The sequence below is a fragment of the Gopherus evgoodei genome, chromosome 4 (assembly GCF_007399415.2).
Source record: "Gopherus evgoodei ecotype Sinaloan lineage chromosome 4, rGopEvg1_v1.p, whole genome shotgun sequence".
NCBI classification, from domain to species: Eukaryota; Metazoa; Chordata; order Testudines; family Testudinidae; genus Gopherus; species Gopherus evgoodei.
The window spans coordinates 20132751-20157076 of NC_044325.1; the positions used below are offsets into that span (position 1 = coordinate 20132751).

Here is a 24326-nt window from a genome sequence, read left to right on the forward strand (position 1 = left end):
ATTACTCACTTCTTGTCAACTGTTTGAAATGGACCATTCTGATTATTACTACAAAAGTTTTTTGTTTCTCCTACTGATAATAGCCCATCTTAATTGATTAGTCTCGTTAGAGTTGGTATGGCAACCCCCATTTTTCATGTTCTCTGTATATATGTATTTTGCTTCTGTATTTTCCACTGCATGCATCCGATGAAGTGGGCTTTAGCCCACAAAAGCTTATGCCCAAATAAATTTGTTAGTCTCTAAGGTGCCATAAGTACTCCTTGTTGTTTATACTTTCTAGCATGTTTAATGGTTGGCTTTGAGTCATTTAGCCTGCAGGGTGCTTAACCCTTTCTGCCAGTTGTTACATTTTGTATAAGATTCGTTGCAATTATATACAGTGGTGGCAATAATGATTTGCATGGTTATATTTTAATTAGACAACATGACAGTTGGTAAACATAAATTTCACTGTATGACACAAACTAACAAGAAAAAATTTCCATCAATAATAACTGAAGTTTGCAGATAGGCAAGTAAGAAAAATGCTGCTTGAGAATATATTAATTTGATTTAAGGATACTTAGTTTATATATTTTGACATGGGATGTTGACAATTTGCATTTTAACATTTACAAGCTTTAATTTTTTGAATTTTTCTACTGTCGTTAAATAATTACTTTCCTGACCACCATATTGTCTGACACCCCTCTATAATTTCCAAGAACTGTGAAAATGTAAATGGATACAAATAAAAAAAAAGCTTAAACCCCATAATTGTGCACAACTGTGAACATTTAAATCGATAAAAGTTGGAAAATGCAAAAATAAACATCAATATTATCCATAAAAATTAAAAAAAAATGTATTCTCTCAAGCCTAATTATAGCCTGTCAACCATAACAAGTCAACATGTTTACAGACTCCATGGAAGGTGCTATATATTCAGCAATTATCTGATAGCAAGTGCCAAAACAAAGTTGTGTATTATTATTTTATAATGAATATTCATATTTTTAGCAGCAGAGATCATGGTTCTAACATTGATAAATAAATATGTGCATCAAATAAAGTCTGATAAACAAAGAATAAATGCAGATTTAGGGATATGCTCTTGACTATACTGTTTTATGCCAAGATGCTGCAGTCGATGTGACAGCCAGCACTTGCTCTTAAATTAGCATGTCTTGGACAAATTTCATAGTGTGCTACTATTCTATCAACTATGCTATACCAACACCATTCTTGCTTTCCTCCAATAGTGCTGCAGGGTATTTCCAGTACTGTGGTTTGATATTTTGTTACAGCTCTGTCATTTGTTTTTTGTAGCTGGATATGTACAGATGTTACATAGAGGCCTCTTTATTTATTTTTTCTACCCATTCTACGTGTCTCCCTTAAGGGTTTCCTTTTGTTTTCTTCCAGATTATTTTAATCTAGCTATAGAACTAAAAAAGAGAACTATGCAGCAGCATTCCTTCTAATTTTTCCCACCCATGTGCAGAATGAATTTTGTTATGTGCACCAATATGGACACATCACCTCCATATTGGTGCACATAACAAAATTCATGTGGTGGGGGTGGGGCTGAGGGCTTTGGAGTGTGGGAAGGGGCTCAGAGCTGGGGCAGAGGGAGTGTGAGGAGGTTGAAGGCTCTGGCTGGGGGTGTGGGCTCTGAGTGGGGCCAGGGATGTGGGGTTTGGGGTGCAGGCTGCCCTGGGGCTACAACAGGGAGCAAGAACACCTCCCAGCGCTCTCCCCACAGCAGCACCTGGGCTGGGGGGAGAGGCACCTCTGCCACGGACCGTACCGGGGTTGGGTTGAGGCCAGGGGAGAGTCACCTCTCCCACAGCAGTGGCAGGTCCGAGCCGGGGCTGGGTTGGGGCTGCGGGAGAGGCATCTCTCCCACGGCCGCGGCAGGTCCATGCCAGGGCTGGGTTCAGGCTGGGGGAGGGGTGCCCAAGCGGCGAAGAAGAAAAAAAACCAAAATTAATTGAATTGCTGCTGAAGAGGACAACAGGGAGTGAAGGACCTGCTGCCAAATTGTCGCCGAAGATCCAGACATGCCGCCCCAACAACAGACAGAGTGCCACCCCTTTCTATTGGCTGCCCCAGTACCTGCTTCCTTTGCTGGTGCCTGGAGCCAAGCCTGACCTCTAGCACAGCTGTGGCAGGTCCATGGTGGGCCTGGGTTGGGGCTGGTCGAGGGGTGCATCTCCCTTGGCCACGGCAGGTCCATGGCTGGGCTGAGTTTAGGGCCGGGGTTGTGGGAAAGGAATCTCTCCCCGCCACAGCCCTGAGCACCTGTGCGGCACATAATAGGCTCACTGCCGTGCAGCTTAGAGGGAACTTAGCTATACAATTGTGCATGCAAATAGGTGAGCACAAATGCACTAAATATAATAAACCCATTTTGTCCACATATAAGGTATTTATTCAACCATTTGTATCCACAGTTACTTTGCACAAGTTCTGGTTTATGCATACAAATATGGGGTTATGCTAGCTCTACCGTCAGGCATATTTTTCCAGGTGCACCTGTTACACCTAGATTTAAAAATGATTTGCATTGGCAATCAACTTTGCCACATATTAAGTAAGTGACTGATCATAGCAAAGCAAAAATATATTTTTAGTATCATTTTGCTATGTAATGGGTATTTGTTATGGGACAACGGGATACATTCTGTACTAAATATTTCTCCTTTGTTCACATCCTGAGCCAGAATCTCAACTGGTGTAAGCAGAACCATGTCATTTTATCTCAGCTAAACATCTGGTCCCCCCTTTCAGTGTTTAATACAGGATTATACAGAAGTGGACCACAAAATGTGTCTATTTTAAATATATGTGTTCACACTCGAATAAATGCTAGAGACAGTATGGGTTAGGCAAAATCTTTTATTGGATCAACTTATGCTGGTGAAAGAGACAAGCTTTCGAGCTTACACACAGCTCTCCTTCCCAGTGGGAAAGGTACTGAGTCACAGAGATGACAGAGGGAACAGTTTGTTTAGCATAAGCAGTTAACACATATTCTAAGAGACCATTCAAAGTGAAGTGGGTAGTTAATGCCTCTGCAGTCTAGAAGGAAGGAGGGTTTATGGGTTATACATTGTTTTAATGAGCCATAAATCCAGTGTGTTTATCGAGTCCATGATTTTTAGTGTCTACGAAAATTATAGAGTGGTAACCATGTTAGTCGGTATCAGCAAAAATAACAAGGAGTATTTTTAGTCTCTAATGTGCCACAAGTACAACTTATTGTTTTTAAGAAAGTTATGAAATTGTGCTCCCAGGCTTGTCTTTTGAAGGTATTGGCAAGGTTTCCTTTGAGGACAAGGACTAAGAGGTCAGGTATGGTTTATATAAATAAATGGAAGACTTCACTCATACACTTTTTCCTACTACTTCTCTCCGGAGTACCAGTTTTACACTGCTGTAATTCCACTGGGCCCAATTTTATCTTCAAACTGGTGTAAATCAGAAGTAACTGGAGTTGCACTGAGGTAAAACTTGTGTCAGAAGAGAATCAGGCCTAAAGACTTATGTGCAATTACTTCTGATGTACACTAACGTGAGAAGAGAATCAGACTTGCTAGTGGTGATTTAGACACCATACTGATCTGGCAACTAAAATATCATATTGCCTGATTCTGATTTTATTTACACAGGGTTTACACCAGATTTACAACATTGTAATGAGATCAGAAGTTAGAACAGTAATTTTAAAAAAGAGTCACTGGTGAGTTGTTATTAATTCAGAGGATCACATCCATGCGGCTAAATTGCCTGTGATATAAGCGTATAGTAAATTTTTTGTGTGTTTCTTTTGTAAATTTGAGTTTTATGGTTATTTCTCCTCATAACATTTGAAGAATTTCAGTAACCAATAAGGGCTTTCAGAAGTACACTACCACTCACTTGTCCAGAAGCAGGATACAAAATACTAAAAAGATATCTCTTGGAAACCTAACACTGGTGGAAGACAGATTGTACTGAGGAATGCAACCTAGTCCTAAACCCTGGTGTAGGTACTGCATTTCTGAATGTGAGGTATATCCTCTCTGAACTGCAAGTACATTACAAATAGACAATTATAATTTTTCAAGGGAAAAAGGAAAGGTTGACAGACATTTGGTGAGTCAGTGCAAATCTATTTTTATCTTTTGAAAAATGCATTTGCAGGCCAGAATTTGCTGCAAAAAAGGAAATTATGCACTGTATATGCTCATAGTCTTTTTTTTCCTGTTATTTATTGCTAATAGATGGACTCAGTGGGGTGATAAGTAAATACTTAATTCAGACTCTCTGTTTATTTGTAAAAATGAACATCTGCAGTTACTAATTAATAACATGGGCAGGTATTTTGAACTACCTTGAATTTCCTGTAAATATAGCAGATCAGAAGTAATCTCTGTGGGCCAAATACTGAAGTCCCTACTCACTCTTCCCTCATAGGGATGGCTCTAATTTTGCTATTCACTGGAGTAATTCCTGAATTGGGAATTCATAAATTGGGCCATAAATTAGGGCCAAGTTGCCTCAGCCTGGAGTAAAATCAATGGAAGGAAGAGATTTCTCTCTGATTATTCCGTTGGGTTGGTGGGAGAGTCCAGTCTTTTCATCCCATTTAATAGACTGCAGTTCCAATCTGCAAATCCTGAAATCCCTCATGATACAATGATGGCCAGGGTTTTTTCTGCAGTTTGTTGAAGTGGGTTATAGCCCATGAAAGCTTATGTCCAAATAAATGTTAGTCTCTAAGGTGCCACAAGGACTCCTCGGTTTTTTTGCTGAGAGTCTTTGGCACCATGTTTTTTGGCTGTTTAGTTTACTGGAGCCATGCAGACAGCACTTCTGCATCTGATCACTGCCTGGGGAACTCCTTTAATGGGGTGCCTACACCATAGAGGAGGAACTTTTAGAAAGATAACACAGTTGGGGGCTGTCTTTTCTTTCTGCCCTGATTCTTACAGGATCCACTGGGAGGAGGAAGGACAGATGATGCACCAGCCCACCCACTATGTAGATTCCCAGAGTGCTCTCTGAAAGACTGGGGGGGAGGGAGGAATAGAGGGGATGGAGGTTAGTATGGAGAGGGGATGAGAAACACCCCCCCACTCGCTCAGGGGAGGGGTGTGATCCATGTATACAGGGCCACCTGTGTGTGGATCAGGCCCTCTGTAAGGATAAGAAGGACCTGTGCGATTTGGCTCCATAAACAGTCATTATTGTCAGAAAATGGTTAGGACCAGGAATGCCCTTTATTTAGTATATTTCTACAAAGTAAAAACAGTTACCCAGTTTCCACAATATTTCTCATCATGCCCCCTTCCTTCTTTCCGAGTCTGAACCAGGAGAGGGGTAGAGCATTCTCCATTGCCCAGCTGGACTGATCACAAAGCAAAATTTTTCCTTTGGAGGGGCTCTTGCCTCTGGCAGCTCCAGACACACCAGTGCCTTATGAATTGGGCCCTGTGTAAACCACAATTTCATGGACACAATTTAATGGAAGGTACAGAAATCGTGAAAATGCCCACAAACTGTGAACGTTAGTCAATTCCAAGGATGGAATGAATTCTACAAGTCAACAGTCAGTTTCCAGGATGGAATACATTTTAGTTGTAAAACTGATTAAATTAATTTGTAAAATTCATTTCATCCTTTAAACTGATTAATGTTAACTTGTAAAATTCATTCTGTGCAAAAAGAATGTTGCATTCTATGCATCCGAAGAAGTGAGCTGTAGCTCATGAAAGCTCATGCTGAAATAAATTTGTTAATCTTTAAGGTGCCACAAGTACTCCTGTTCTTTTTGCATTCTGTGCAAACTCAGTGAAATTCAATACTTTGCCATTTGCATTGTCATTAATTTTCTTTAAAAAAATTATTTACACAAGTCCCTACTTATGGGGTGTGATGAAACTGCTTTAGAGGCCACAGTTACTATTCAAGTCTCATTCCACTGATGGTGTCTTCATGTGACTGGCAGAAAGCGAGTCAACCTTTGTAGGCAAGATCTATCAACTGGCAACACAGAAGTCTCCCCAATCCCTTGTCAGACATTACCTTCAGTAGGTGTACTGACCTGGTCTCTCGCTCATTGGATATGGACACTGAAGTAGAAGGCCTGTTGTTCCAGATTGGTTTCAGGAGATAATGACAAATGGAGATTTTCCTGCCTGTAAAACAGGATCCCGAAAGTCCCTACCCCCAGCAATCTGAAGGCCTGCCATATTGTAGGAGGTGGCCATAGTTATATTAGGTGAGATCATTTTTTCCTTCCTTTCCCCAATAGTGTGTTATGGATGGATTTGTAATGATAAAGAACTGTAGAGAGTTAATTGTTCAAGTTTCTTTAAGCAATTTATCATGGAAAGAATTCAGTGGAGTCAGTCACGAGATGTTCAAAGGGAAAAGTTCTGCTTCATGAGTAAAGAGTTTGTGTCAGTTAAGTAGGAATTACTAGCCAGGACTCCAGACTGGTGGAGATAGTGGTAAAATCCCCAAACCTGGTTTATAAGTAGGAAAATCACCCATCTATTCCTAAGAATATACGAATGAAATGCCAATAGTAAATATCTGCTGCTCATATCTTCTCACGCAAAGCTTCTTGATAATTATTTTTAAAGCATTAGGAAACACCTGACTCTTTCTGGATTTGAAAGTAGTGAATTTTGTCCCCAAACTCTCAGAAATATTTGTGTTTAAATGAATTTAAATGTGTCTTTGAGGGTAAAATAATGAGATGAGATTTCAAAGTTTTCCTGCAAAATCTACATGGGTGTGTGGGAGTGCGTATGTACATTTTGCACATTACTTTGAAAACTCTTCATTTTATTTATTTCAATTTATAAAATGCAGCTGGCCAGTGCTATAAGAGCATATACAGGTCAGTTAAAAAATACAGGGAAACCACCTAAAAAACTAGCATATGTTAGGAAGTATACACCTGATTATGAAGGCCACAATGTGATGGCAAGTCTGACAAAAATCTGTCAAATACATGTTTTACCTGAATGGTTTAGTACCTTTTTTTTACTGTAATCCATCACAATATAATACCATATTAGTAGACATTTCCCCTTATTCTTTCATCAATACATCTAACATGATACATGAACAAATTAAAAAAATTATTACATTCAACTTGTGTACAAAGAAAAATTAAATTAGCCACAGTGATGATTATTACAATGAAATTCCAAGCAAAGGTTCCAATCTAAACTAGTCTGCCACAGGAAACAGTCAAGATAAATGTACGGTTTACATCAAACATGTTCCTTTTAAAAGTCTGTGTCACCACATAGCCTGTAAAGAACTTCTAAAAATAAATGCCTGAACCTGTTCACAGTGGCAAAATTCCCAGATTTTAGTCGGGGAAGAAATCCGATTTAAAAAAACCTATTCAATTAAATGAAATGCACAAGATAGCAGTGGAACAGAACAGTGTCACAGGATAATGGTCTGCTGATGTGGTGCAAATCAAGGGTGTCAGGGGGCTTGGATGAGGCCCTAAAGCAAAGGCAAAATGGAACGGCACTTCATGGAAAATAAAGATCTAGTTCAAGCATGAGACATTGATCCTGTGACAATCGATTTATAATAACTTCATTTTTAATGTACCAAAATGATTTATTTAGGGTTGATCATTTAATCTGATGGTTGTTGGTACATTGTGAGTAACTGTTACTCACTATGGCCCTAATCCTATAAAACTGAACAAAGCCCAATTAAAATGGCTATGCACTAATGAAAATGTGCTGAGCACAGTGGGCTGAGGGAAGGAATCAATCTGAACCGTCTAATGGATGACTGACATGAGATTGAGCCCATTGGAAATGAAACTTGATTAGCAATGCATTGCCAAGAGTGCTTGTGCTTAAAATACCTCATAAAATGAGCTACATTTTACAGTGCTCATAATAATACTTAGCACTTACAGAGCACCTTTCAAAAGTGCTTTACAAACATTACATAAGGTCTAAATCCTACAGTCCTTACACTGGCAGAATTCCCATTGACTATCAATGGGGGTTTTGCCTAGTAAAAAAGAAGAGTAAGTACAACAGGATTTGGCCCATATTAATTAATCCTCATAAAACCTATATGAGGTAGGTAGGTAAGTATTATTACCTGCTATTTTACAGATGGCAAAGCTGAGGCACACAGGTTAAATGACTTGCACTAGGCCACAGAAGAACTCAGGGTTAGGACTCAGGAGTTCTTGTGCTTAAATCACTGGACATAAAGGACTAGACTGTGGCATAAAGCCATAGGAGCCAGGTTATATGGACTCATGGGGAAAGTGGGCCCATCTCCAGCCATGGTTACCTGCCTGACTGGACCAAATATGAGTGGCACTGAGATCTGGTGCAGAGGGTCACAATGACATTCAAATTTGGCCCTGCTGCCCCTCTGCCAGGCCTTACCAAGTATAGGGGTCTCTGCTCCTTATACCCCCACTGAAGGCTTCACCCTCTGACTCCTGGCCCCCTACACAATTTTTACAAACCCAGCACCTATCCACAAAGCCACAGGCTGTGCTGGATGGGGTGTGAAGAGACTGCACAGCAGCCAGAGGAAGGTGCAGAGGGACTGTACTACAAGCCTCAACACATCTTTGTACGATAATATAAATTGCTTTACTACCTTGTCATTATACAAGCCATGGCTGCTCATATGTCATGTTTACTTTAAAAAAATACAACAGATCTTAAATGTTAAAAGATATCTAGATAATTGTAAGAGATGGGACAACATAGGGAGTGCATATGAGGTCACTGGATCTGGAGGTCCATGGACAGATCTTATTTTTCCCCATTCTGCACTCAAAGGTACCACCATTTTGTATTCCATCCCTTCTGGAAGTACTGTCTCAAAAAGGGGCGTTTTCACAAAGGAAATCATGGCATTAATGCACTGGGAACCAGCAGAGGCGATGATGCCATTCCTAGATGTGTGCCAAGGCATCTGGGAATGTCATAAAAATATTGGGCTACATTCTCCTCACCTATGGAAAAACTCACAGAAAAGTCAATGTGCTCTGAAAATTCCACAACTTTTGGAATAACTCAGTTTCTGTGGCATTCTCCTCTCTAAAAGAGGGGCTTGTGCCACACAGAGAGGGCAGACAGCATGGCCTTCTAACCATGCAGAACCAGAGAATCCATGAGGAAATCCAGATCCATCCGTGGAAATTTTGGAACCTCTGTGCTGTACCTCCTTTGCCCAAACAGCTCAGCCCTGTCAGGAGCTGTGCTGTCATATGCTCCCTCCTTTAGCACCAGGTATCAGCCCCTACAGTTTGGTGAAGGGAGTCAAAAGCTGGGAAAGAGAGTTAAGGCTGCAACTAGCAGCATTAAATCATACATAGACTTATGCTTGTAAATACACCAGAATTGGAGGACAGCATGCCACCATACAGCTCCAGTGCCTCACCACCTATGCCCAACAAAATCCAGGTTGCTCCAAACGTACAGTCTTTGCATGGAGACACATCTCAGATTCAGGGAGAAGGTGCAACATGCTGCACTGACTCTACTCCCTCCCTCCCCCACATGCCATTTCTGTGGCTTTGGGGCCCTTTAACCCCTTCACCCCCACTCTGATTTCCTTTATTTTGAGGGCAGGAAAGCCTTTCTGCCTGCCTCCATGTGGGGTGCCTGTTGGTAAACAGGAGATTTGAAGGAAATACATAGGCAGCTCAGCTATCTCCAGTTTGGCTCATCCCCAAAAGTTACCTCAGTTACTGGCTTGTGTCACTGTGTGATACAATCACTGTAGCTCCTATCTCATTTATTTAATAGATTGTAAAAAAAAAAATCTCAGGCTTCAAGCTAATCACATTTGCCTTGCTTTGTGTGATCAAAAATGCCTACCTAACTTTATTGTGTTTTAGGGATTGAGGATCTACATAACCAGGCCAATTTTAAATGCAATATATATGTCCTATTGCTGCCAACCCACAGAAACAGGAATTATAACTTTTCCCTTTGAAGAATAACTCCAGCTTTTCCAATCATTCAGTAACTACTGGAAAACGTTCGGTATTGTCATCAGTCCGAAGAAATAACTCCATATGGACGTAAAACACATCTGAATAGCAACATGGCTCAAGTCAGAGAAAATGAAAGAAAAACACTTGTTTTTTCATTTCTGTTCTTATTCAGTTACTGACTTCTTTATGCTTTTGCACATATGTGTGTGAGAAAAAGATGGTGGCTACCAAACAGATTTTTATCACTGACCATTTGCATTTACTGATAAATGAAAATATTAAAGTACACAATATATATTTTTTTCTAATCATTTCCTAGAAGAACATTTTGGTTTTAAACAGCATCTCCATTTTAACTTGGGAGTAGTAAGGAACAGATGAACATTAAATTGTGCTTCTCATCACTGAAGTTCTTTGTTTAAAATAGCTGGATCACTGACTCTCTTGATTTTCCAACTCCAACCCATTTTACTGGCGAGGGAGAGAAGGAGGAGAGAAACGACTATTAGAACACCGACTGGGAGAAAACAGTACAATTAATTAATTTTAATATTTTTCATTTTTTAATATGAAGTTTCGATACAAAATCACCAACAAACTCCACACCTGAAACAAAGTGCTGAGAAAGTGTCTCTGTTAAATAGTTTCTCTTGCTGTATCACTAACACACAGTGTACTGGAGCATTGAAAGCATGGAGTAATTATGCCATAAACACAAAGCATTGCAGTTTGAAGGCCCAACAGAAGAATGAGGCACTTTAGTTGCATGTTCAGCTGTCATTATCTTGGGTGATGGGGTGTCTAGCTAAACCCATGCAATCTACAGCAAGAATTCTGTCAGACTTTATAGTCTTCTCGATGTGGACACGAAAACCATGAGACACAAACACCATAGCATGGTTAAATATGGAAGTTGTCACTTTATTTTAAAATGATTACACAGATGGGGTAATCATTCCAACTATCTGGTAGGGTTCACCCAGTGAAGCTCTCCACTGGCACCAATGTTGGTGGGTACTACAAGTGTGAGGGTTGGTGTGAAGGCCATGCCCTCTCTACACTCTTAAAGGCTGCCAAGGGACTCTGACTGGAAGTTAGCGCCCCAAACACACTTCCCTACTCCACATCAGAGGTAGAAGATATAAGATGAGCGTGGAGCCACATCTGCATGAGACATATCTGCTCACTATGCATTGCTGCTCCCAGGGCCATGTCCAGACAGCCCACTGAGTTACAGGGACCTCCATGAAACACCTTCTAACCTACCCCTCAACTGCACTGGAATCTGCTAAAGTTGTGACAAGTAATTGACACTCACCAAATCCCACCTCCTGGGTGCTGGCTGGAAGGTGAAAACCCATATGGTAATTTGCCACTTTTGACATATGGGGAAAACCCTTTCAGACCCCAAAACTGGGGATCAGTCTAGTCCTGGAGTCAAAGGAGAACCGTCAACTATATCAAGGGAGGGAATGGTGGGGACTGAAACAGGATAGTAGCAAATTGCCTCCAGCTCCCGCAGGCAGGAGCCAATCCCATGGTCCCATTACCGCCCCCACCACTATTAGGAGCAGCAGAGGGTGGTACAATCTCCAATACCTGACTCAGTATGTGATACCCTTCCCCTCCTCACACACGCACCCTGAAGCACAAATAAGGGGGTTGGAGGAAAGGGAAAGAGAAAAGCAACCTCCCCCCTGACACATAAGACAAATGGGAGGAAGGGGGAAGCAGAGAGAGAGAACACACAGCATGCTGCCTTAGTTGCTCCTGGTTGAGATCTCCCACCTGCCCCGCACTCTGGTGTCTCCACTGCTTCAGGCCCCATCAAAGACCTATACTGGCTAGCAGGTTGAGTATTCATTCACAGCCTCATGTACATGCTGTGGCCACTCCATCAGCACAGGTGAAGAGACATCTACCTGGCACTCCAACGTGGTTTTCCACACATCGAATATAATTCTGTGCCTTGGGTGGGAGATCCTCCCATTTCCTCGCCCCAGTTGTGTCAGTTTTCCACCCAGGCATTGTTTCATACTCGACTTCCACCTTCTGCAGTATCTCCTGATTAGCTGCGAAAGCACAGTTAGCAACAAGTAAGACTACAATAGCTTTACTTTAAAAGATATCTATAAATCTTGAGCAGGAAAATGTTAACAAAATGTTTAAAAAAGTGAAAAAGATGGACTTATGAAAAAGGAACATTTATAATGTTGAGCCATCAGTTCACTCTATTTACTAGTACTGTTGTTGACTATATATCCAAAGATAAACAGAGAGCACATCTACACTACAAACTGAAGTCAACCCATGTTAGATCGACTTACAGCCACAATAGTAATTACTGCGGTGGAATATGTCCACACTACCCTCCTTCTGTCGATGGTGTGTGTCCTCACCAGGAGTGCTTCCACCGACTGAAGAGGGGCAGTGTGGGGGGCTGAGAGCCAGGGCACTCAGCTCTGCGCAGCTCCCCGCCAGCTGCCTCCTGGGCTTCTTGACTCCCCGCTCTCAGCCAGAAGCAGCACCCAGGGCTTATTGCCTCCGGCAGAGATATCAGCACCCAGAGTCAGGTTGGCTGCTGAGCTCCCAGCAGGGAGCTGGGACTGGGGGTGGGGGCATCAGCAAGTCTTCCAGGCCAGGAACCTGGGTGTCAGCCTGGCTTGGAGCGAAGACCTGGCAGCAGCCCGGCTGGAGATAGCTAATAGCTGATGTAAGGAACGCAGTGTATACACAGACACTGCATCCCCTAACTAGACCAACATAAGCCCTGCGCCTCTCGTGGAGGTGGAGTGATTATGTCAGTGTAGTACATCGATGTAAGAAGCAAGGCTGTAGTGTAAACACTGACATAGTTAGCAGCTTATGTCGACCTAGCTCTATAGTGTAGACCAAGCTTCAGTCCTACAGAGGAAGACAGTTCTGATTAAAAGGATCCAGTTTGTTTGGTTTCATGTCCTCAGTACCCTGTGATGCTATATATAGAGCTATACTAATGAGACACTATTTCTAGGAAGATAAGGAAACAATTATTTTAGGCCTTATCTACAGAGGCTTTGTTTGTTTGTTTTTTATCAGTTCAACTGTAGAAGTGGTAGCAAAAATGGGAGCCAGCACATTAACCAGTGTCTCATCTCTAGGACAGAGTTAAGTAACACAGTGGTTAAAATGCTGGCAGGAGCCCCTTCCACACAGAACTCTCACCATCGTTACCACCCATGGAGCTGAACTAGCTGAAATGGTGGGAAATTTTTGACCCAAAGGTCTACCATTGGCAAAGCCTTAGGCCATTGTGGTTTGGTCAGTTGACTCTTCCATGACTGCTCAGTGTAGGCAAGCAGCCAGAGCAGTCAGAGACCCTGCATAAGTTAGGGAGACCCTGTGTTGTGTCATTAGGCCTAGGCTGTTTAGTTAGTTTGGGAACTAGAGCACCAGGGGGAGCTGCAGGGTCACTTTTTGCAATAGTCTGAATAAAAATAGCAAGTTTGTACTGACTACAAGTGAATCTTGTCTCTTCTGAGGCGTGACATCAGCAGGGCATGGGAACAGTAAACAGCTCATGGGGGAAAGGAGTCTACTTCCTGTAGCTGTTCTAATCAACGCAGGAGTTAAACTGAGAGCCTCCAGAGGGAGCCCTCCAACTTAAAAATTCAATGGGAGTTGAGCACCTAACTCCCTTAGGCTGCCTTGAAATCCCTAGCCAAGGATACTTTGGCACAATGCAGGGCCTCGGAGAGGGAGGAGTAAAAGTGAAAAAATAGGAGGGATCCTCAGGCTTGGAGAACACCATTTGGATATGAAAATCAGAGCATGAAAAGCTACAATGCATTATAGGGTAGGCTATCATTAGACCAGTAAGAGTCCTAACATCTGAAATCCCATGGCATTTTAAACAAAAGTCAAAAAAGTTTTAACATGTATTGAAATAGGAGGTATATTTTTATTAACTAAAATGTCAGCTGCTGCTAATTATAGTGGCACTCTGCAAAAAGAGCAAAGCTGTTTGTGTCCAGGTCTCAGCTTTTACAACATAACAATACTTCCTTTACTTTTCCTTTGCAAAGCATGATTTCATTGACATACTCCTGAGATTGCAGCCCTCATTCATCAAAGATTAAAATGTAAAAAACAAACACCCCCCCTCCAAAAAAACAAAAAAACAAAAAACACCCAATATCAGTGTATATACACAGCCTGATTCTCCATTGTCCTATACCTTGGAGTCATTTACACCTTTACAAAGTGACTGTAAAACTATACTATTCTGATTTGGTTGGAGTGTTTTACGCCACTTTGCTTTAGTGTAAATTCTTACAAAGTGCTGGGCAACAGAGAATCAGGTCTGGCTTTTATGTACAAAATACTTAACAAAAAAGAGAGAGAAAAAGTGATCACCAAGACTTTTTTTTTTTAAAAAAAAAACATACCTGGAAAATATGGAATTCTTTTTCCAGCCAGTTTGTAAGCAACACTGATTTTAATCTCATCAAGGACATCCAGAATATCCAGTTTTGTTAATGCCAGGCTGTCCAGAAAAACATTGGATAAAGTTACACATAAGTTGAATCCTTCTATCATCATCTTCTTTAATCCCTTCCACCTGCTTTTTCTACTCTTGTACTCATAGATCAAGCTCAGCCAACCCAGTATAAAGGAAAATTCAGACATATTTAAATTATGAACTTTAATTGAATTCATGCCTCTGTGATGACCAAATTAGTGCACTTTACTTCCACACATTTGCCTGCTCATATAAGTGAACAACAGTGTGTTCAATCACATCCTTTAAAATGTAATTATCACTGAAAAGTGATTATGTGAAATGCCACTTTTAATTATCAGCCGTGGTCACTGTATTTAGATGCACATCTTCTTACCTTAGTGGTACTACTGTTTACTCACGTTATCCTTGGAGAACGAACAAGGGTAAGAGAGAAAGAGCTGAGTTCTATTTTTCCTTCTGCATCAACAGAATTGTTTAATAAGTTCCAGTTACAGGGCCAAGCACTTACCCCTGTGTAAACCACTGACAGGGTTTGGCCTACAGAACCTTTATCCCTGATGATAATATGCAGTCAGGAAAGATCCTAGCTTGACTTTCAGATCCCTAGGTGAGTTAGTTTATCTTTTACAAAACACATTTCATGTAGAAATCATAAAGGGATAAATAATGGAATCTTAAGATGCCATTTTTGCAGAATCACTTTTCAAAGTAGAACTGCATTTGAAAATAATAGCCAAATATCTCTAAAAACAACATGTCTGATCCTCAGCAGGTATCTATTGGTGTAGCGCCACTGATATTTGCATCTATCATCTAAGGATCTAGCCAGACATACGCATGTTTTCAATGTTAGACTGACTTTGGGTGGATGAAGGAGTCATTTAAAATTTGGAAAGAGACACACAGAGCTGCTGTTCTTTGCCTCATTTGTGGCATATATCAGTAGTTCCAACCTCTCAGTCAGGAATACACAGCGATCTTCCACTTGGTACATCAACTCATCTAGATATTTGCATAGTTTTACAACAGGCTATGTAAAAAGCACTAGTGCAGTAAGTACAAACTAAAATGTCATACAATGACTTGTTTATACTGCTTTATATACTATGAAATATAAGTTATTTTATAATTATATGGTAAAAAGGAGAAAGTAATTTTTCAGTAGTGGTGTGCTGTGATACTAATGTGTTTTTATATCTGATTTTATAAGCAAGTAGTTTTTAAATGAGGTGAAACTTGGGGTATGCAAGACAAATCAGATTCCTGAAAAGGATACAGTTGTCTGGATAGGTTAAGAGCCACTGGCATATACCTTCCATTGTTGCTTAGGTGTCATGAGCCCAAATCATCAAAAGTATTAAGGCTCCTTGCTTCCACTGAAATCAATGGAAATTAGAAGTCTAAATTCCTTTGAAGATCTGGGTCAAAAGTCCCTAGGATTAACAGATATGCTGATGGGGAAAACAGTAATTACATGGAAAAACAGTAATTACATGTAACTGAAAAGAAAACAGAATATAGCTGTTTAATGTCACTTACACAAAGAATGGAGGTGCATAGGTGAAAACAACATAGGGCCCTGGATAAACACTAATTTTACAAAATGTTCAGATAAGTTACTGTAGAAAGATTGTTTCATATTTGTTTTATGACTGATAAAAATCTATATTTTCACACCCTTAGAGACATAGTAAAGCTGACCTAAGAATTCTTCTGTTGACATAGCTACTGCCTCTTGAGGGGATGGGGGTGGGATTTACTACAGCAATGGAAGAATGACTTTTGTAATTGTAGCAAGTGTCTACACTACAGCAGCATAGCTGTAGCTGTCTGGTATGATATGAATGGGTCGTTAAGACAGCGGTTCCCAAACTGGGTCGTGACCCCAAATGGAATTGCATCATCACCAGATGGGGTTGCAGTGATTCCTAGTGTATGGAGGATGCCATTTTGCTCTTCCAAATGGCATCATCCATGCTGTCTGGGGTCTCAGCAGGAAATACTTCATTAAAATGAGGTTGTGCCAGCAAAAAGTTTGGAAAGTCCTGCATTAAGGACTGCCTGGGACCAACCCATATCAATGGAAGGCCCAACAGAGAGAATGAAAACCCCAAGGACTGAACAACTGACACTTAACAGGAGGCTCCCATCTTGACTGGTTGGAGCACATATGAACTCAGCAGGTGGTGACCAGAGGGGATGATAAGAACTAGGCTCACAGAGAGATTCTGAGCTCCTACCTGGGACCCAGGCTACGTCTACACTACAGACCTTACAGTGGCACAGCTGTACAGCTGCAGCTGCGCCGCTGTCAGGTCTGCCATGTAGCCGCTCTATGCCGACGGGAGAGAGCTCTCCCATCGGCATAATTAAACCACCTCAAGGAGCATGGGTAGCTATGTCCACATCGTGGCTTCTGTCAGTGAAACTTATGTCGGTCAGGGGGTGTTTTTTTCACATCCCTGACCGATAAAAGTGCTAGTGTAGATGTAGCCTAAGAAACAGGGACGGAGATAGGGAAAGGAAACAAAGATGGTTGCTATAGTTGTACGCTCAAGAAGGAGCCCTGGAATTGGCCAGTATGAACTATGCCTTAACATTTGCTTCTCTGTGCAAATCTCAGGACTTCCCAACGCTGTGTTCCAGTTCACTAACAAACCCTATTCTGTTTGAAAATGCTACCTGGTGACACTGCAAATGCTCATGGAGGTGCACTGATATCTGAAGATGGTGCAAATCCCTGAACAGAAGTCTCTCAGAGTTGGGCTCAATGGGCAGAGCTCTCATTGAGAAGCAAGAGGGCTGCAGCCCAGAGGCTCTGTCTCGGAGATGCAGAGTCTGCATGGCCTACCCTTAAGGAAAAGTGGGACCTTTGGGGGCCTGGCACACTGATGGGGTACCTCCAAGGGACTGTTTGAAAGCTGGGACATTGCACAGTTCCATAGGTGCTGACTTCCCTGCTTTCCCCTGGGTGCTCGACTCCCCATCTGCTGCCGGCCCTGCCCCCACTCCACCCCTTCCATGAGACCTCACCCCTGCCCTACCTCTTCCCACTCCTGCCCCACCCCCATTTCAATCCCTTACTCAAAAGTCCCTACCCCAACTCTGCCCCCTCCCTGCCCCTATTCCAACTCCTTCCCCAAATCCCCGCCCCAGCCCCAACTCTTTCCCACCTCCTCCTCTGAGCACGGCATGTTCCTGCTCCTCCCCCTCCTTACCAGAGCCTGCTAACACCGCCAAACAGCCAGGTGGGAAGTGTTGGGAGGTAGGTGGAGAAGCGGGGATGCGGCACGCTCAGTGGGGGAGGAGGAGATGGAGCAGGGGGTGAGAGGAGCTTGGCTGCCAGTGGGTGCAGAACATCCACTAATTTTTCCTCATGGGTGCTCCAGCCCCGGAGCACCCACGGAGTCAGCGCCTATGCACAGATCCTGTGGATCTTTGCCAGGCACTCTAACTGACCAACCAATGTTTACTGGATTCAATGGGAGTCTTTCTAAATGCACTAGGTAAAGAATGACGGACTGAAAAACTGCTACAGCAAACTCTGGTACTCTGATACAGTCAACATCAGTCATTTGGTGCACAGCAAAGTAGAGTATTGTATCAGAATGTCATCATATCACACAAAGTGTCTAGCTCTCAGAATAAACATATTCGCATTGCATGGGCATTTAGGTAGCAGTCTGAGATTATTTTCCCTGTGACAATATTCTATTGAATTATTGCTTAAAATGTAACACTTAACTGCATTGATATTGATGTTACCTACATATTTTACTCTTTGGAGAACAAAATTATCAGTTCCAAATGTAGCGCAAAATCTGTGATGCTTACGCAGTAAATCCATTGATCATGTGAGCATATCTCAAAATGACAAGGTCCAACCAGCCACAGCGCCTTTTTCTGCCTGTGGTTACTCCCCATTCATGGCCTCGGGACTGCAAGATGTCTCCAATTTCCTATAGGAAGATAAAGAGACATGGATGGTGTTTCAACAACAGAGGTAACAAACCTCAGCCTGTCAAATCAATTTTTTTTTAAGTAAAGCTTAGTTCTCTTTAAAAGGGACTTCAGTTGAACCTAATGCCCCTATCCACAGAAACTGGTACAGCACAGCATCAACAGTATGACTTTTCCCACAATATGCCTCAATATGCTTCAGAGTGACTGGTTCTTATTTTGGAGGAGCCCTTATCCCCCTTCATATAATAAGAAAATCTTCTTAGCAATTCAGCCTGATTTCTCTGTTAAGAGTTTGTTATTTCTTTGCACTCCCTCATCAGTATGTCTGTTTCCATCTGGTGGTTTGGGGGAGGAGGTGTGCCGTTTTTGTCTTAGACCGTAAGCTCTTTGGAGCAGCAACAATCTTTTTGTTCTGTATTTCACATAGCCAAGCACAATGGGATCCTGGTCCATGACTGCGGCTCCTGGGCATTATGATAATACAAATAATAAATATTAATAAAAAGTGTCATTATAATAATACAATTAACTAAAAGTGTGAGCTAGTGCCCATTGGGATGGCAATTTTTGTTATGTGAACAAAAAGAAGAGAAAAACCTTCCCATGAGGAACTGATCCAGACCACCAACTGAAAGCTTGTCTCTCTCACCAATCCAATAAAAGCTATTACCTCACCCACCTTGTCTCTCTAATATTCTGGGAGCAATCCGGCCACAACAACACAGCATACAACAATGGAAGAAATTTATATCTGTCATTTGTTATGACAGGTACAGAGATTGTAATAGAATGTCATCACATCAGTGTTTATTGTCAAAGTAGACAACAAACATCTCAGGCTGCCGTCAGCTGAGTTACACTAGGGATGAATATGGTCCCTTGACATTGCCTTGGCATTTATGTGTCAGCAGGAGATCATTATCCTGTTACAACATTCTATCCCATTGACCTTATTTCTCGGTTACTGTAATGTTATGGGTTTCAGAGTGGTAGCTGTGTTAGCCTGTATCAGCAAAAAGAATGAGGAGTACTTGTGGCACCTTAGAGACTAATATATTTGTTAGTCTCTAAGGTGCCACAAGTACTCCTCGTTCTTTCTGTAATGTAATGCTAAACCTACGTTTATCTGCTCAGTGGGAAAGGCTCCAATTCCCACTCTAGTAGTGTATGCCTTCACCACACCATATACTTCACCAATGTTCTGAGGAGGAACACCAAGTCCGGTGCATACGCCACCCACGGTACAGTTTGATGATGTCACAAATGGGTACGTGCCTGCCAAAACACAAAACAAAACAGCACAACCTTGTTTCAGTGGTGATGGAAAACAAAGGCTGCCCTTCCTTGTATTAATCAAAGATGGGCTTGCATTTGTAACTTCACTTGGTTACCACAGTGGCTAAAGCAGGAGAAGCTCTCACCACAGCAGGTGAGGGAGGGAGAAGTACTGTTTACCCAAGTCAAGGTGAGGAGAGGTAGCAGTTTAGCAGAGGAAGCTGAGCTCTGCTGCTCTCATACTCCCATTTGCTGATCAGAGTAGCTTCAGTTGTATAATTTTTTTCTCTAAAGTCTCATTAGAAATTTAAAGGTGACTCCATTCAAATTAAGATAACTTCACTGACTTGTGCTTCTATGTCCTATAAGGGGGCTTTCAGAGTGCCCAAAATGTTACCTCTGCCAAATTAAGAAAACCACAGTACTTTCACAGTGAAATTTATCCTGATGTAGAAGGCCCACACAAAGTCATATGCATACATCTCTTGCATCCCGTTTAAGATTGGCTGTCAAGATGACATTCAAAGCCAAACCCAGGGGCTGCAATGCGGGATTGCTGGGGAAGCAGCTGCATGTGTCTACATCAGCCCCCTCAGTCTGGCCTGTAAGGCCACGAAAGAGCAGCGACTGTATAGCCACATTCATGTACATCAGACAGTCCTAGTAACCTATACAACTGGCAGAGGGCTTCAGCTTCTTTCCCAGTCTGTAGGATGCTGTTCAGCTGCCTTACACCTTGGATTTTACCTCCTTGATGTTCTGCACTTCACTCTCATGGAGCCTAAGTACTCAGAGGCTTTATCTGGATGCAGTGGATATCAATTTTACAGCATAACAGAGGCATAGAGTATTGTACAGGCTGCCTGCACTGGGATGAATTACATTCCCAGTGAACATGAATTATTCTCAATAGCATTTTAGTGAAAACTCTGTGTGTGTGCACGCGCACACATGCAAAACTGCCATTGACTGAAATGGGACCAGGATTTCACCTCTAGCCTCTTAAGAAAACTCCTGTTACTGGTGCACTGCCTGAGTAATCATGCTATACACCTGGCAGATCAGCATAGGTCAAGGGAAGGATAATTTTTTGTTGCTGCCTGACCATTGTACTGATCACCCCAAATCCTCTCTATACTGGGGGTACCAGAAACCCCTCAGGGTACAGTTCCACAGTACAAGGAAAGCAGTAACCCTTGTGCAAGCTTGAAGAGGCGAGAAGGTTTGCCCCATGCAGGGTATGTATCCTCCTCATTGCATGCAGATCTCTGTGCACCAACAGGGCAGAAAATCTCACTTGGAATCTTCTACTTTCAGCCATAGAGCACAAAACATAAAAGATGAAAAGAGGACATGGCCATCTGCAGTCCACACATACAATATTGCTACATTAAAAACAGACTTAGGATTCTGTCACCCAATGGACTGCTAAATATACAGAACTATAACAGTATCTGACCTATGAAGAAAGGTTAGAAAAAACGGGCATGTTTAGCCTTGAGAAAAGACAACTAAAGAGGGGACCTGATAACAGTCTTTAAATAGATTAAGGGCTGTTTTAAAGAGGACAGTAATCAGTTGTTCTCCATGTCCACTGAAGGTAGGAGAAGCAGCAATGGGCTTAATATGCAGCGAGAGAGATTTAGGTTAGATATTAGGAAAAACTTTCTAACTCTAACTTTAGGCTTTGAAATAGTCTTTCATGGGAGGTTATGGAATCACCATCAGTGGAGGTTTTCAAAAAGATGTTGGACAAACCTAAGACGGAGAATATCTTATTGCCCTTATATAAATCCATGGTACGACCACATCTTGAATACTGCGTACAGATGTGGTCTCCTCATCTCAAAAAGATATACTGGCATTAGAAAAAGTTCAGAGAAGGCAACTAAAATGATTAGGGGTTTGGAATGGGTCCCATATGAGGAGAGATTAAAGAGGCTAGGACTTTTCAGCTTGGAAAAGCGGAGACTGGGGGAAATGATAGAGGTATATAAAATCATGAGTGGTGTGGAGAAAGTGAATAAGAAATAGCTACTTACTTGTTCCTATAATATAAGAACAAGGGGCCATCAACTGAAATTAATGGGCAGCAGGTTTAAAACAAATAAAAGGAAGTTCTTCTTCACACAACGCACAGTCAACTTGTGGAACTCCTTGCCTGAGAAGGTTGTGAAGCTAGGACTGTAACAGGGTTTAAAGGAGAACTAGATAAATTCACGGAGGTTAATAACCATTAATGGCTATTAGCCAGGATGGGTAAGGAATGATGTCCCTCTGTTTGTCAGAGAGTGGAGATGGATGGCAGGAGAGAGATCACTTGATCATTACCTGTTAGGTTCAGTCCCTCTGGGGCACCTGGCATTGGTCACTGTCGGTAGATAGGATACTGGGCTTGATGGACTTTTGGTCTGACCCAATATGGCCATTCTTATGTTCTTAACCGGTCAGGAATGGTATAGATTTACTTGGTCCTGCCTTAGTGCAGGGGTCTGTACTTCATGACCTCTTGAGGTCCTTTCCAGCCCTACATTTCCATGATTCAATCGTCTGAAGACAAACCATCATTGCAGTCAGTTAGGTCAACCTGCAGCTTCTCCAGCTGTCACAGGTTTAATCATGCAGTCACCACACCAAATTAAAGGTTAGGTTTTGGAAGTATCATTATATGTGGCTCCCTCATACATGGTATTTGACAGTTGTGAAGACTACTCTATCCAGTTGTCTTCTCAGCAGGACATGCATTTTGAAGGGATGATATTAGATACATTTTTTCCGGGTTTCTACACATCTTCCTGCTGAGAGGTGAATCCCCTGACATTTCAGAATACTAGAGTAAGAAACATGGGTGTTTTTTCCTGTGCTCAGGCAGGAGACTGAAGTAGCCAGATTTGTACCCGTTGCCAAGTATTCAACTCAGATTTCATAGCCTGGAGAATGATATTTTCCAGGGAGTGCCCATTTTATGTTTCTCATTGCTAAAGCTTACTTTGTCACATTTCTACTAATGGAAATATAGGTGATTATACACATAGGTAAATCTCACCTTGTTAGCTGTAGTGCACCAATCTTTTGTCCTCAGAGGTAGAATCATAGGACTGGAAGGGACCTTGGAGGTCTTCTAGTCCTGTCCTCTGCACTCAACACTGGGCTAAGTATTATCTAGATCATCCCTGAGAAGATATTTGTCTAACCCGCTTTTAAAAACCTCCAATAACGGAGATTCCACAACCTCCCTAGGCAATTTTTTCCAATTTTAACTACCTTGACAATTAGGAAGCTTTTCCTAATGTCCAACCTAAACCTCCCTTGCTGCAGTTTAATCCCGTTGCTTCTTTTCCTGTTCTCAGAGGTTAACAAGAACAATTTTTCTCCCTCCTCCTTGTAACAACCTTTTATGTATTTGAAAACGGTTATCATTTCCCCACTCCATCTTCTCTTCTCCAGACTAAACAAACCCATTTTTTCATGTTTCCTCATAAGTCATGTTTTCTAGACCTTTAATCATTTTTACCGCTCTCCTCTGGACTTTCTCCAATTTGTCCATGTCTTTCCTGAAATATGGTGCCCAGAACAATTACTCCAGTTGGAGAACACTTCAATCTCCCTGGTCACTCGATTTCAGACCTAAAGGTTGCAATATTACAACAAAAAAACATCAAAAACAGACTCCAACGAGAGACTGCTGAATTGGAATAAATTTGCAAAATGGACACCATTAAGTTAGGCTTAAATAAAGAATGGGAGTGGATGGGTCATTATACAAAGTAAAACTATTTCCCCAAGTTTATTTCCCCCTTCCCCCACTATTCCTCACAACTTCTTGTCAACTGCTGCAAATGGACCATTTTAATTACCACTACAAAAAGTTTTTTTCCCCTCTCCTGCTAGTAATAGTTCACCTTAACTGATCACTCTCATTAGAGTGTGTATGGTAACACCCATTGTTTCATGTTCTCTGTGTACATATATATCTTCCTACTGTATTTTCCACTGCATGCATCCGATGGAGTGAGGTGTAGCCCACGAAAGCTTATGCTCAAATACATTTGTTAGTCTCTAAGGTGCCACAAGTACTCCAGTTCTTTTTGCGGATACAGACTAACATGGCTGCTACTCTGAAACCTGTCATTACTCCAGTTGAGACCTTATCAGCATGAGTAGAGTGAAAGAATCACTTCTAGGGTCTTGCTTGGCACACTCTTGGTAATACATCCCAGAATGATGTTTGCTATTTTTGCAGCAGCGTTGCACTGTTGACTCATATTTAGATTATGATCCACTATAACCCCCAGATCCCTTTCCGCAATACTTTTTCCTAGACAGTCATTTCCCATTTTGTATATCTACAATTGATTGTTCCTTCTTTACTGGAGTACCTTGCATTTGTCCTTATTGAATTTTATCCTCTTTACTTCAGACCATTTCTCCAGTTTCTCCCGATCATTTTGAATTTCAATCCTATTCTCCAAAGAACTTGCAACCCCTCCCAGCTTGGTGTCATCCACAAACTTTATAAGTGTACTCTCTAAATTATTGATGAAGATACTGAACATAACCAGACCCAAGACCGATCCCTGCAGGATCCTACCTAATACG

The 24326-nt window shown here is 41.8% G+C and overlaps 1 protein-coding gene across 3 annotated transcripts in view; it reads right to left on the minus strand.

Moving 5' to 3' along the window:
- Positions 1–2865: 2865 nt before the first annotated feature.
- ADSS1 (adenylosuccinate synthase 1) overlaps positions 2866–24326 on the minus strand; it is a 42734-nt gene continuing 21273 nt past the window's right edge. For all 3 annotated transcript variants that reach the window (XM_030558627.1, XM_030558626.1, XM_030558628.1), the window contains 5 exons: positions 19573–19727; positions 18324–18448; positions 14413–14510; positions 11908–12057; positions 2866–10456 (listed from right to left, as the gene is read on the minus strand). In XM_030558627.1, coding sequence (XP_030414487.1) covers positions 10404–10456; positions 11908–12057; positions 14413–14510; positions 18324–18448; positions 19573–19727 — 581 coding nt within the window. In that variant the 3' untranslated portion in view covers positions 2866–10403. The remainder of the gene's footprint in view (positions 10457–11907; positions 12058–14412; positions 14511–18323; positions 18449–19572; positions 19728–24326) is intronic.